Source organism: Solenopsis invicta, chromosome 7, assembly GCF_016802725.1.
Source record: "Solenopsis invicta isolate M01_SB chromosome 7, UNIL_Sinv_3.0, whole genome shotgun sequence".
In the NCBI taxonomy this organism is placed as follows: Eukaryota; Metazoa; Arthropoda; class Insecta; order Hymenoptera; family Formicidae; genus Solenopsis; species Solenopsis invicta.
Window position 1 is genome coordinate 5,380,157 of NC_052670.1, and position 16,038 is coordinate 5,396,194.

The following is a 16,038-nucleotide window of genomic DNA, read 5'->3' on the forward strand; positions in this document are numbered from 1 at the left end:
CAAAATTATAGTAATGATAGGTCGTGAGATGCTCGGCGATGCGTGAAACGACGCGACTTCGTTCTCAAAACTGCGACACTGTATAATTTTGTGCAAAGGAGCGATGATATTCGCTGCGAGGGTGGCACTTTATGCGAGCTATTATCGGTCACAGAATCTTTGGTGAAGTCCTTCGAAATGAGCACGAGGTTGTTGCTAAAGAAGCTGAGATTTACCAGCGACGGATTCATCGCGGGCGTAAAAGAAATCGTATCATCATCGTAAACCGACTAAACATCCCTCCTGAAGGGAGAAGAATGTCAATGCTAGTAGGGAGGACTCATCTCGACGTTAAATTCGGCAACCACTTGCAATCGCACTTTTTCATTATTCTCTTATTTTTTTCCTCTTGTTGTCGTAGGAGAGAAGAGTTTGTACATTAATCGAGTGATTTAATGTATTCTTTTTCATTGCTTTGCAATTTGTTCTAAAATTATGTCATCAATATCTTTATGAAGATATATGATAATAATTCTATCTGTTATGATATTAGTTTGCTTTCAATATATGGTAAATCGACAAAACATAATATTTATTAAATAATATTCATGCATATCTCTCAATTGTGCTGAGATTACTTCGAGTAAATACTTTATGGATGCTGATAAATTAAATATCATAAAACAATTATCTACAATTATTCGAGAATTGAACCGAGACAAGTGTAATGTCTTTACATATTGGACGAATATTTCACTCTAACGCTCTCATCCTTTTTGGCACACCCTTCACGAGAAATCGCAGCTTTCGACCTCTGAGGTATGGATTTCTCGCCACCTTTGCTCTTACGAATTTTTCACACGCTGCGCTCTCTTGCTCTTATACATTCTTTCCACCCTTCCGTTTTTGTCTCTCTCTTTCGTCCGTCCTCAAAAGCGGGATTAAGACTTTCCTTCACACATGTTTCATGGGTATCTGCAGCCTCGGTTGGAAGATTTGCAAGTTAAATGGCATAAACGAAAAGGCAGAAAACAGCTATTTTTCAGTTCTCTATCTGTTTCCAGAAGTCCGCTCAATGATGGAAAAAAAGCTTTGTTTTATTACAATTATTGGAAATTTTTTAATATTCCATGTGAAATAAAAAAAAATCAAAATTTTTTAATTTTAAAGATTATACGAATTATGTTATATTAATGAAATAATAGAATCATATTAATATTTTTCGGCAATACAAATAATTTTCTTCCCTTATTTGAAAATAAAGGAATAAATATTTTAGTGTATTTTTATTATATATTTTTTTATTTATGAAATATATACTTTTTGCTTTGATATGTAAAAAATTTTACACTTTTTCTTTCGTTATATTTTTTTCAACGTATAAATATATTAATACGCATGGAAACGATTGTAATAATTCGTAGCTGTGAATGTCACTTGCTATGCTAAAAGCCACGCGGGAAATAGAAGCTACTCGCGAGTAACATCCATCGAGAAAATAGATATCAATAATGGTCCCCTCGTGACGTGCGCGTGCCTGCTAATTTATTTCCCTATGAATATCCGAAAAGGCACCCTTTCCTTCTACCCGAAGACTACCGAGGAGCCGTTGTCTTCTGACTCGGGTGGGCGTTGTATGACCGGGACATTAAGACATTGTTCGCATGATTTACACGCCGATTTGCATTCACGCGTCGGCCGTATATCAGACAAACGCTATGCGTGAACTTACGCGCTAACCCGCTCACACCTTTGCCGTTAAATCCTATTGTGAATTCATTACTTTGAGGGGACATCGCGCCTTTGGGATTTCCACGTATGGCAAAAGATCTTGAAAATTTTACCCGTTGAGCGCCAATCTTTAACATAAAAGAACCGTAAGTTCTTACAAAAACTGTGACTTTTTAAAAATCTATTCTAAAAATATAATTCAAAAATTGTTTCCCTAAATCTGTTGAGTATTGAATATTTTGCGAACACAAAAACGACTTGCAATCAAATATTTTAAGAAGAAATTTTCTTTGAAAGAATGATTTTAATATTAGGCATAAATATATTCGTACTTTTTATATACAGTGTATGTGGTATGCTAAAAAGGACAAAATAAAATCAATTACTATAGAAGAAGGCATAGTATTCCACTACTATTTTCTGCGATACCGTGCATATCGAAAATACTTAAATAGCTTTTATGAGACTGTAAACTTATGGAAGAATGTAGTTTAATGAGGGACAGGGCAAGGGAGAAACGCGATGAGCCTGAAGAATCAGCTCAGGTTAGTTTCCAGGCTTGCTAGAGACGTACCTTACCCGTTCTTCTCGCGCGACGCCTAATATGTACATATTCTCGCGCACACATACATACAGCATCCATGAGCACATATATACATACATATATGTGTACATCTTGCGGAGGCGGCAGGGCGCTCACGTGCGAACGAAGCATCCTTCGCCAGGAGCTGAACAGCCACTGATGAACTTGAGTCATCGATCATCCAATTAGCCGGGCGATCAATCATCCTGCTGCCATTTGCCCCGAGCCTACCTACGGCCCTCGAACGAGTTGCCGCTTGCTTACAAGCATGGTCCAGCAGCATCCTTCCGGCGTGGCCCGGCGGCGCGTTCTACCCGTTGGACGCGCGGGGCGTTCGTGTAATCAACCCTTTTCAACGCGCTCACCTTCGACGTAACATTAACTGCTCCGGCTCCTCCTCGTCGTCGTGACGCGACTTTTTCGTCTCGCTCTGTTCCTGGAAATCAATATTTTCAGTGACATCGCGGCAAATTATATTACAGAACGAGTTAGGTAATGCCAATGTGAATGAATTTTACGGATATTCAATGTGTATAAAAGTTATTCCTTTGGCTGATGTCTGATTAGTCTTATTAATTTTACAAAATTAATAACAACATTATCTAGAATTAAATGAAATATTAATTACCATTGTTACGGCGATGTAAGACTTTCCGGATATGTGTATCGAATATAGTATCGATATCTGACATTTCTGGGGAACATCACCGTAGGCGATCAGCGGAGTACATTAACGACTCACGGTACACGAGAGTGAACACATCGAATCGGTGTCTTCGCCTTCGTCTGGCGGCGATAGTCCCCCCACATCCTGCTCGTTACCGTGTTAGCACGGTAACGCACTCGGCGTGTAAACGCGAGCGCCTTCGCTTCTTCGTTCGCGACTGAGGGGTGAAGGTGCGCCGATACACAGCCCGAAATATCGGATAATAATGCGCGATATGACGCGTGAGTTGTTAATTCGCGCGTCGCGTCCGATGCACATGACGCGAACTCGCGAATTCTCCGCCCTGCGCCCTTCGCTCTTCGCCCTTTGCGCTCCACGCGTTTCTCGTTCGTCTCTCCGATGTTTCCGCGCGACTTACCCCCAATGGCTCCACCCCTCCCTTACGTTTTTCTACGGAACAAAAAATTTCCCGCTAAATCGACCGCACTTGACCCGAGGTATCGCTCGTTGCTTTGACGCTATTAAATTCGAGATTCATCGCCTTATCCCCTTTGGACATTTCAAGCCCCAGACTTACGTTATAAATATAATTCTTTAATACTGGAATTTGTTTTTTAAATATAAAAATATTCAAAGAATCAATTCTTGTTCAAATTAACAAAATTGAAGTTTTTTGCGAGAGAATTGTAGCGAATTTGCGGAATATGTATTTATCAAGTTAAGAACAGTGATGGTATAAAATATGTAATTATTCTGAAGATCGTAAGTTGAAAATTGTCGGTCTTGAGAACGGATATTGGTTAAACTGGCTCCAAAAATCGGAGGACAAGCCTCACTCTGCCTCTCCGTATATATATGTATAGCCGCGCCATGTTTAATTTATGCTGATAGATCTTTACATTCCAAATTGGCTTTTAAGCTCCATTTATTTAAAGGCACATCGGGCTCTTCGTCGGTAGCGACTCGCTTATTGGTTGCTCGCTGCATCTACCTGCGAACAGCCGCGCCGGCGCTGTTCTTCTCGATTTATATCTATTTCCATAATTTCCTCTTAGCTGATAATTCACCACCGCTGACGCAACGTTTCCTCCTTCAACCCTTTCAGAAAGGATGCTCGCTTTGGATGTAACGTAAGACGAGGTACGGTAGTTGTACGACAAAGTATTTTCTAAAGCGACGCTTTTCCTCTCCTCCCCCATTGCGGTTGTCTACGAATGCTTCTTCATCGTCTGGTCTACATATGCATTATAATTTATTGGTGTCGTGAACACAGTTCTTTTTCTATCAGCTACTGAGCCAGTTATTCGACTATATCTTACATAATAACAGTGGTGTTCTCAAATTTGTTATGATTCTGACCGGAAATAATAAATGAAATTCGAGACATTTTTCATGAGTAATTAATGAAAAAAGCAAGATTATAATTAAAGTTGATTGACTTAAGGTTCAGGTTATTAAATGAAAGTAGATGTGCTAGTATCGGTATATACTTTTAACTTTACTTGCAACAACAGGGAAGCTTTCAAAGACTCATTATATACGTACGTATTACATCTTTTTGAAAGAAGAGAACACTATAGACCAAGAACTGTGTTCATCAAGATGGCTCATCACGCGTATGCGCCTGAGTGTACTTAAGTTCTTACGCTTACGAAAATATTCTCCCAGAAGGAGAGCAACGCGGTGGTAACCAGCCTGGCTGCTACCTTGAGGTGCCGAGCGGAAGACGATGCAGGGTGGCGAAGCCAAGGGTGGCTTGAGACCACCCGCCGTGCGCTAAGCCGATAGGCCGTGAATCTATGGGGTGGGTGCGGGAACGAAAACCTAAGTGTCGGGCGGAAAACGTCTCTTTAATGCTCTTAGCATCGTCACGCTACTTCTGCCGAGCTTCCGTTTTCTGTGCGAATCCTCTTCCTCTGAGACATCGAATAAATATACGTTAGCGATCAAATTACAACGAGCGTCCGAGCGAGAACTTCCGCTACTTGCTTCCTCCGTTTGTTAGAGAGCGATAAAAATGATAAATTTCGAAACGTAATGTATGAAAAATATTGCGAAATACTGAAATATATTCTTCAAAGCGATTAAAAATTCCAACAATAACACTTCCCAAGTATTCGTATAAAAAACCATTATGTAAATTGATTAATACAAAATAACAGATATTTTAACAATCTTTTTTTGTTAACTTTTACGCGAACAACAAAGTGCAAATATTGTATAAACTGATGTTAAAAACGTTATACGAATGATGTGTATTATTTCGTGCGTTTCAAGTATATTGTCTTTTCCGGAAGCTCTGCCGAATTCCCTGCCCTTCTATTTCACTCTTCCTCTCTCTCGCTTTCTGGTTAGAGTTATCTCCCATGAGCGCGTCCACCGCGGTGGCGCGTTCGCACGTTTTCTCTATCGAAAGGAGAATTTAGCGGCGCGTTCGCACCGGCTTCGACGGGGCAATCCCTCGTCGACGGTGGTCCCTGTCACTGCGTGCCCGTGACAGCCGGCAATTAACAGCCCCCGGACTCTCGCTTTTCTCTCTCTCTATCAGCGTGCCCTCACCGGGTGCTAACATGAAGCGATGCCACGCTAGAAGCGTAACGCTAGGCGCTCGCTTAAATAATTGTCCCCCCATTGGACGGTTAAGACACCGATTTGCTGCCGACGTGCTCCCCCTTCCTCCCCCCTCCTTCCATTTCTATGCCATCGTTTTCTCTTCCCTGTTCGCTCTTTCGATTCTGGTGCGTTCTTGTCACCACCCACGACGCCAGTCAATAACAGTCGTCAATTTGATTGAGTCCCGTTTTCCGATTATTCTTGATTTATTCCAGATTTCCACACGACGCTCTCTCTCTCTCTCTCTCTCTCTCTCTCTCTCTCTCTCTCTCTCTTTGTCGACTTTTTCATTTGTCTTGTATGTTTTAAAAGCACTGTTGAGGATAACAGTCACCAATGTATGTGGACTGTACTCAACATACGTTAGTAAACATGCTCTTCTTGGTAATCACTGTCCCACTCTGGCACCAATTTTCTTTCGTGTCGGAAATTTCTTACCTATTCGTTTCAATTACGAGAGAATTGGACGACTCGGGGATATCTTCTCAGGAACGTCTAGGTGTTTGTGAGGATGGTGTTTAAGATGATTACCATCCTGATTTAACTTCCGCTTCTTCGGGGCAAGGGGGCACGGTACACTATTCCCGGGAGCGAAGAAAAGAATCGTCGTTAGACAAATGGGATGTTTTATCTGGCATTATGACTTTTTATTTGAGCTCCGATTACAATGGGTAGGGGGTGCGTCTCTCACGGGGGATAAAACGATCTCGTTGGTTTGCCGTGCCTTCAGATCAACGTCAGACGATTTGCACTGTAATGGTACAAGTTTGTTGAGCAATCGTTTTTCATGAAAGTTTTCGGTCAAGGAATGGCAATCCGAAATAGAATGCCACAATTAATAAAAACAAACAGGAGGACTTATTTTTTCTCGAGCAATCGCGCGGAGAAGATTTATTTATGATAAATTGCATTAAAAAAGTATTTAACTAAATAATTAAATAAAATATCCTATACTGTTGTAAATTAAACATATTAAAATCTTAAATAGAGATAAATTCTTCTCTCAAGACTACGTTTCAACTGTAAAATCTATATTGTATTACCCAATTTTATGAGAACTAGCTGCAACTTTTGACGATGTCGCTGTATTATGAAAGTTACATCCGTATTCGTTGGATCGGACGTAACTTTAAACGCGCTGGTGATGGTTCGGCGTCGTGATGGAGATATTACATCGTGAGGCATGAAGCTAGGCGTGGCGAGGCGAGGTGAGACGAGACGAGACGAAGCGAGGCAACGGTGTTCTGATGACGGGGTGAAAAACGAATAAACGAACGAGCGTTGCTTCCCTTCTCCCACCCTAACACGGTCATCCTAACTTCGTTAACCGGTAGTACACTGTTTGTACGGTAATCGTACGCGAGGCGAGAGCAACGGACAGAGGGAAAAAGAAGGGTGGACTGCCGCTATACCACCTTGCCCACGTCGGGGGCTCTTACGCGCTGTTTAACTTATCCATTTAAAACTCAAACACGCGAAACAATTAATTAGTAATTAACGCTAGCCGGTAGCCGGAGCAACGGAATAGAGAGAGAACGACAGGTGGACGGCTAGGCAGGTAAGGAGGAAGGGCTTTCCTCTCAAAGGGCGGCCGTTCTACCACCCTCGAAAAGGAGGTATTGAATGGGTAGCAAGAGGCTTCCGCGAGTGCAAGAAACTTTAAAGTTCGGAACTTTAGTTCAGCTGTTAGCTTCTAATTAGCGGACAAACAGCCAGCTCCGAGATACAGGCATCGCGTCTATTGGTGGCCTGGAGGGAAGAAATTGTAAACTAGATGACTATCTGTTCGTCCACTTTTCATCTGCTCTTATCTGATTATGTTGAAATAATATTAAAATATTAAAAATACATCAAGAACTAGTTTAAAGGCAATTTGCCGCGATTATCATTTGTTATGTAACAAATATACAAGATCTAACTATGGATCTTAATTAATGCAGATGAAAAGCTTCTTAGGGAATAATGTATAAAATATAAAAATGATATATAAATTATAAAAATAATGTATCTTATATAAAAATAGATATTTGCTTTAAGCCTTTATCTGTTGCACAATTAAAAAGTGAAGTTAAAGATCAGTAATATTTAATTTTTCTTTTTGCTTTTTTTATTGTTGCTACATTCTTTATTTTTAATAAAATTAATTGTTCCAAGCATAACGGCGTCTAATATTATGTTTGCCAAGAGAACTTGATGTGATGGACATTAGAACCATTAGTTCTGTAAGCTTCATTCCTTTTTCCATCTTTGTGGTCTTCTTGCAGATTACCTGTCACTTTGCACCCGAATTAATCGTTACCTGTCGACATTATGAAAATGTTGGGCGTTACTGCCCGTGCCGCGAGTTGGCAACGTTTACCTACGAAATGACAAACGCACTCATGCCGCAAGTTTTGCACAGACGGGTCTCTGTATCGGTTCTGAACGGCGGGTCGCGGATTGGCCGGGGTGGGGGTTGCCCGGGGTGGCGAGTCGGGTCACCGTTGGTGCGAGGGTTTCAATATGCTTCGGCGGTAGTTACAGTACCCTCTCCGGACCACCGCAGATCGGTCTAGGCGGTGAACGGGTGGCAGGTGGGGGGTGGCGGAGGAAGGAGGACTATCGTGCTGCGGTATCGGTCGCCTTGGTTATTTAGGAAACCATATCAAAGTTTGAGTTGGCTGCCTGCCGCTGCTGCGCACCCTCCCTATCGGCGCCCCCGCCTCTGGACAATGAGGTCTCTTCCGGTCTCGTCGAGGTCGCCCTTGACGTTCGTTACAACGCCAAATAACGGTATCTGAAGCCACCGGTATAGCGGTGGAGTACATATAAGAGAAAATGTATTGTAGGTTGTAGAAATTTGCCGTTCGTGCGGATGGCTTTCATCAATATTGAGAATTTTTTAGAATGGAAACGATTTATCTGCCAAAAATATGTATACAAATTGAATTAGTTTCTTGGAAACGTTCACGCTAAAATTCAACGAATTATTGTGCAATTTTTCTGTATCTAATTGGAGTAAAAATTTTATATATAGAATGATATGTTTTTTAAATTACCCATATTTTAGAGAATAAATTTAGAGAGCCTAAAATAAAATATGTGACAATATTTTATGTAAGAATTATCTTTTCAAGTATAACTGAGAATAGATTATAATATATAAAAACTGATTTTATCAAAAAATGTTTATTTATAACAGTGTTTAATTATTCTAATAACGATATTTTTTTGTGTAAGAAAATGTTCTATGGAGAAAATAAAATTATAAATTAATTTGTAAAAAATGAGAAATTTTGATATAACAAATTAAGCTGCTAAAATAGGCTAATAAAGTGGATGGAAACTCTCTCGAAGTACATATTGCGGTCACTACAATTCCGCATTCCTTGCAGTGACGTGTGACAGAGGACCAATGGAAAACGACGTGTTACCGCAGTGAATTGTAGAGCGAGAAAGGGAGGCGGTTCTTCTAGTTTCCCGCCAGGTCCGCGGGTTCTTCAGGAAGGGTCTAGAGATTTAATTAAGGCAAGGCGACGGGTAGAAAGACGAGTCGCTACGTCGTGTAAACTCGAGCCCACCCGTTGGTCCCCCTGTTCACCCCCGTTTTCTGTCTCCGTCTTTGAAACGAGCCAAGTCAGTTACTCCTTCTCCGCGCTATTCGAGAGGATCTCTCTCGAAAACTCGTGAGAACGCTGCACACGTCTAGAGCGTAGATCTTGTTCGGCCGAGCGTGTGCGTCAAAGTTCGTCAGGCTACTCGGATTTCCAGCGTCAGAAATTCCCTTCAGGAGGGCCATGTCTTATTGCGACTTTCGTAAACCTTGTCACGATGTGAAGGCGTTTTCACAAAGTTACCGAAACGTTTCATTAAATGGCGAGAGGATTTAAGATCGTATATTTTATAAATTCATATAATGTGGCTAAAATTTATTTCGCGTTTGATATTAGAATATTTTATCTTAAATTATTACTACGAGATATACATACTGTGCTTTATCGAACGGACTAATTATATTGGTAAGTTTATATAAAGAAGTTTCTCTTCTCAGAAGCTTTACTTCTTCGCGAGCGTTGAGCTTACCGGCTCTCTTCATTCAAAGTCCACTACAAAACAGCGCGCAGGCATCATCTGCCTCGCGGTTTCAGCGTCAATAATTTGCAAAGGCTGCGGGGCAGGTTCTAACCGACTGATTTCACGCATCTGGCGTTTGGTGGTTTAGTCTGGCCCGGTCTGTGCTCGCTTCAGAGTGAGAGGATTGGCAAAAGATGTCGGAAACAAGGTAGAAGGTGAGAGACAGCCAGAGAGAGAGAGAGAGAGAGAGAGAGAGAGAGAGAGAGAGAGAGAGCGCAAGAGAAAGCTGGAGTTAGATGGCGAGAAGGTGGGTGGATGAAAGCAGAGGGCGAGTGCGGGCAGTCCCTGCCTCGCCGCCGTGGTGGTCCCGTGATCAATATTCCTTACCCCCTTTGCCTTGGCTTACCCCTCCGGCACGATACGGGTGCCCCTTACCTCGGGAAAACCCTCCTTCTACCCATACACCCGCCACCTATCCCCTGCCCCCTCAGGGGAGAACCCGGCAGAAACCCCTGAAACCCCTCTCGCACCCTCGTCTTAATTAGGAGTCTGAATCTGCGGCGGACACGCGTATAAGGGTAGGTTGGAGGAGGTCGAAGGGGGTGGAGTATGGGTGGATGGTTGGCGGTAGAGGCCGGGGCAAATCCGCAGACGAGCCTCGTGTCCGAGACATTATTCCCGACTTCGTTGCGATCACCCGGCGTCACGAACGTCGGGTCACCCTTTTTATTATTCCCCGAGATAAACACATTTGCGCGTCCTTATCCTGCCGCGCGAGATCAACGCCGGCTACCGCCAGTTCGTGTTCGGTCCATTTTCTGGACGAAAGAATTTCGCCATCGACTTCACCCCTATTTAACGTGCAATTAGCCGACGCAAGTCGATCCCTCTTGATACTTCTTACACACATACAGGATGCGTCAGAAGTCGTTGCTTTATAGCAGTATATAATTTTATTCATTTCCGCAAAAATTTATCTCAACGTTTCACGAACAAGATTCTAAATTATCAATATTCATGGATTTTATGATACCGATTTGCATTTGCCGTCTCTTGTCAATTTCGACAGATGCATATTTTTTATTTTGAAGAAATTTAAGAAGGAACTACAATACGAATAAGGGTAGTTGCAAGTGCATTAAATTAATCAATTATAGTTGGTAGATGTAGAATTTTAAGGAACTTAAAGTACACATACGCGGATAGCAAGGATATTTACATGCGTGGTACATATACGATAGTACATGGAGGGTGGGTGGCGGTGAAGCTGAACCGAGAGGATATTGGGGTTAGGCCATTCATTAGATTATGGGAATTCGGTGGTACCCGTCGAAGGGAAAGGAGAGGAAGGGCTAGGGCACGGCTGCGCGATCAAGGACCACCCTACGTGCATTAGCTTGCGTTACAAGACGCAGCGATGGGGTTGAAAACGGATGTGAACGACAGAAAAAATGAATATCTTTTCAATTATTTTTGTTAAATTGTTTAATTCTTGTTTAATGTTCCACATTAAATTTATATTAAAAAATCATTTGCTAAGTATTTTACACATAACGCGCGATAAGTAATCTATACGAACTAATTATTGTAAATTTGTTATAATAGTTTCTTTTTTATTTATTGGAAAAATGTATTAATTGTCTACATATTTTAATGCAAATAATATTTATTTACTTAAATTTTTAAATATTTATTATTCTACATTTTTATAAATTTCAGAGAAATAATTGGTATGTTTTTTCTCTTGCAGAGCCGTCCCTAGGGAGGCGGGAATATCCCCGCCAAATCATGAACAAGGTAAGTTTGAACATATAATATGAGAGCGCTCATAATTTCCTTTAATCTTTAATATTCAAAATTAGAATTATAGTATAAATACTTAAAAATTATAATAAATGATAATTGATGCCGTCGATAGCTTTTTCATTATTAAAAATTTAAGATTTCTTAGTATTTGAAATATAAAATAATTTTAATATTTTTTTAAATATTATATGATTAAGTGGATAAAAGAATATAGCATTATAAATGAGGATTGAGGCTTTCATCAAGAAGCCTAGCAAGTCAGTTACTAGGGAGGATCGATCTAACACCTTTAATTGGTTTTCGTGCACCGCGACTCGCATTGCGTGTTCGTATCTTTAGTTACCAACGTCTGTGCCTACCAATCAACGAAATCTTATGCGCGAAAATTTTATATAATTACACACTAAAAATTACGTAGTGTTCAAAATATTTTATGTTACGTTTCGTAACGCGCATATGTCAGATTTTTTTAAATTAATGATTTGATTATTATTTGGATATGTAAAACAATTTTTAAATCTCTATCTTACAATGTACTTGTTCCGGTGCATTTTTAAAATTTTATCAAAAGTTTTATCAAAAGTTATGTATTTTTAAATAATTTTTAATAAATGATTAATTATTTAATATTGACAAATATTAATGTAAAACAAACTCCGTGATTTTTTTGTAAATAACTAATTTTACAGTTATAATAAAGTAAACAATATTTCTTTAAAAGATATATGGATACAGTGTAAAGTTATAAAATTTTTCAAAAAAATTTTTATAACAAAAGAGAAGTTTACATCGATGTTAGAAAGAGGAGAGTCACACATATCTGCTTATAATATACTATGCAGGTAATATATTATTTGTGTGTGTGTGTGTGTGTGTGTGTGTCTGCATGATCTTCATTTGTAGGCTCTTTATACGCTGTCTACCTTTCCTCATTATGCATCGCACATGAGAAAACTTGCTTAGAATTTCTCTTTATCCCTCTCTCTCTACCTTTTCTACTCTCAGGTTTCTGTCTTTTTTACTCTACCGTGCCAATTTTGCTCTGCTTTCGTTCTGGGGTTGCCAAGCCACCATCTACCACACCCCCTGCACATCGTTGCCCGTCTCGTACCTCGGCTTCTTTATAAACTTTTAATGACGGCAAAGCCTAATCGAGAGAACGAGCGGGCATGCTCAGCTTCGCGAAACTACCCGACAAAATCGACACTGGATCTTGATGTTCGATATTTAACCAGTCAACCGTCACTTTGAAAAAAACGTTTGTGCAATCTGTAATAACGGCTGCGCGACACTCTTTAATTATTATTGCTTAATTTATTATTATTAAGAAAAAAATATGACACTTTCGTCAATTTTTAAATATATTTTTTAGTTTTTGTGAATTGTATGTTGATACTTGTTGTATGTTGGACTTGAAACGCAATCACAAACTGAAACTAGAAATAATATTATAAATTATTCGTCAATTTTAATAATAATGCTGCAAGTATCTTAGAATACTTTAAAGAATTGATTTATATAACAAGTTATATAATTGAAAAATATATTTAGAAAATTCATATAAAAATATTATTTAAGATCTGCTGTAATTGAAAATAGCATTTCTTTCTTTTATTCAAATATCAATTTATATTATTCACATATTGACCTAATTCTTACTTATTATTAGAAATTATGGTATCATGTGTAAAAACGAGATTAGTAATTTTTTTTTTATATATTTTTTACTTTTTGGGGCATATAGCATCTTCTATAAAATATTTTGTAAAAAAATATCAATATAAAAATATATCGATGACCGTTTGATAGCCGATAGCCGCGATACAACACTGCATAAAGTAAGTCGTACGAGCAGGAAGTTGAAGTTCGAGCTTGAGCTCGCGGGGGCACTTTCGATTTGCAACAAATCATTCAGCGTTTACACCCGGTTGCCCGTCCAGTTGAATTAAACTTCCACCGAGAACTTCGTTCTCCGTTTACCGGCTCGGAGGTATACATATACACTGGGTATAGCTAACCGTCTGTACCTGCGAACTGCTTCTCGAAGTTCGCTCCCAGTGCCTTCGTGCGAAAGCAGTTAGCTGTTTGACGTAGCGCTATGCTCGTTACGGACATGTTTGGATTAACATGCCTACGCACGATGTACGCGAGTAAAACAAATTAAAGCGGTAAGTAGTATCTAATAGTTGGATATTTTAGTATATTTTGATACGCTAACGTTTCGAACTACTTGCAGAGCATTATTGCAAGATTTACTCTACGAATTGATTGAAAAATGGGATTATTTATTTTACTAAACAAAAAGATAAACTTATGTTTAATTAACATTTATTAGGAAAAATATTTTTTTTAGCGGAAATCTATATTTTCGATATATCAATTGAATTTCTTTACCCACTATCGCTGGTTCGTAAATTCGGTCGTATACGAGCTATAGCTTTTTCTTTCCCTCGAAAAAGGGAATGGCGACATAAACCTGTAACGTTCGACTCCTAAAGCACGATTAAACTAATCCTTACTTATTTGTTCCGTGTTCCTCAGTGCGTACGTCCTGCTGCTATTAGATATATCTTCTGATCGTTGTTTCCTTGGGGATAGTATTGGGGAAATTGGGCAAGTTCGAAGCTTTTCTCGAATCGTTACTCTCTATGCTTCACATGATTGCCATAATAATAGAAATTATTATAATATATTTATTACATGTGCGCGCGCGCGCGCACACACACGCGCACACACACACACACACACACACACACACACACACACATCATTTCTAACAAAATTTAATATATCATATCTAAATAGATTTTAACAAATAAAAAACAATCAACTCCTTTTTTTATGCTGTCAAAATTCTATACAATTTATCAATAATTCTACAATATTTTTAATTTCAAATAATACGCGATAATATTAATTCATTACAATTATCCTTTTGTGCATGCAATATGACTATTCTTAACAAATCTGATTTTTAAATCTCATTGTCGTTAGCATTAGTCACGAAATAAACGTATTGCGGGTTCTCTTCCGGCGGCGTTTAAAGGAGTACCGGTGTCAGAGTGTATACCGTGCGCGCCATTTAGTGGCGGCACTCTCTTTCATAAAAGACCTTAATAAAAATCCCAATCTAAACAAGCTTAATTTACGTCCGCCACATAATTACCTACCCCGAGGCATGACTTCCCTCGTTCACCCCCACAGCCGCGAACTACCTCCGCTGGCTCATTCCTCGCAGGAGAAAAGGTAGAAGGGACGGGAACGAAGAAGGCGCGCGCGTCGAGAGCGCACTGAAAAATCTAAGAGGCTTAAAGCATTAAAAGGGTTATATAACATTCATTACCAGCGGGTCAGCCTTTGTGAAATTTCCCTTGGAAGCGCCTTCACTCGGTGGACACGACCTTCTCTTGCCTCCCCCTCACCCCCGCTTGATTTTTCTCCTCTTCCCCCCCTCCCCCAATTTTCTCCCTCGCCCTTATACCGAGCCGCCATCTTCTTCTCGTCGATTTGTGCTCTCGCTCTTCTGTAACATCGAGCATCCCTTGTCTCTGGGGGTGCAGAGTAGTCACGTGAGCGCACCATCGTCCGGTATGAGGGGCGACGGGACGGAAAGTGGCGGAGAAAGGAGAAGAGAGGAGGGTCTGCCTCTCTGATGAAGATGTCGCACACGCCGGGGACCCCGGCGAGATTACTCGGGTTAGAACCTGCGGACCCTGGTCAGGGCACATGCTAATTGCTTTATTTGACATCAAGAAATAATGTACTGCTGTTCCCCGGTTCGACCGCCGCCGTGCGGGAACCCCGCGAGGAAACCAGAGGTCCTTCGTCCTCACCTCGTGTCCTTTCTCACTCTGCCATTCCTTCGACTATTCCTATAAATTCTCTCGCGTCCCGCAAAATGGCGTTCTCTCGCTCGAAAATCTCGTGGATTACATCTCGTTTAGTATAAAAATATAGACATTAACGCATACGTTTGTTGTTATTTTACTTTGTAAGCACACGTATTACGATGATAAAAGTAAAAGAAGAGAAGAGAAGAGAATGGAATACACTTTCAAGTTAAATTCATAATTCTTGAATCATTTGTAGAAGAATATCTCCATGTAATATCGATTTGTTTTTCATTGCTACAGTAGCATAACTTTTTTTATCGTTACAACTTTCCAAAGGACGAGCTCCAACCTACGTCGCAGCGTCGTGTAGAATGCAAAGTATAGAGCAATCGGTTGTAAAGAAGACTTATGTTTTCACTCTTGACTCGGTGGACCCAATTTCATAGAGCTACGTGAGGCGACTGGTTACGTCAAGTAGATCAACTAGAGGCCGGACCTAATAACCTTTAGTCGGACCAATAAACATTTTTCCGGGTTACATATGACGGAATTTGTATGCCAAATCGGGTATATCCAAGAGACGGTGGTGCGTTTTGACGCGGGGCACGCGCCTCTCTCGTAAATATGCCCTCGGTTGGCAAAGTGCTATCGCGCGAGAAGGGAAAGAGAGAGGCGAGCGGGGAAAGAAACGGGGTATGCGGGGGCTTAGGGTCGGTTCTGGGGTCGCCAAGGGTGCATTTCATCTTCGGAGGCGTCAGCTCGGAGACCGATCG

The 16,038-nt window shown here is 40.4% G+C and overlaps 1 protein-coding gene across 22 annotated transcripts in view; it reads left to right on the forward strand.

Moving 5' to 3' along the window:
- LOC105205448 (flocculation protein FLO11) overlaps positions 1 to 16,038 on the forward strand; it is a 334,932-nt gene that overhangs the window by 260,304 nt on the left and 58,590 nt on the right. For all 22 annotated transcript variants that reach the window (XM_039451523.1, XM_039451525.1, XM_039451524.1 and 19 more), the window contains one exon: positions 11,377 to 11,423. In XM_039451523.1, coding sequence (XP_039307457.1) covers positions 11,377 to 11,423 — 47 coding nt within the window. The remainder of the gene's footprint in view (positions 1 to 11,376; positions 11,424 to 16,038) is intronic.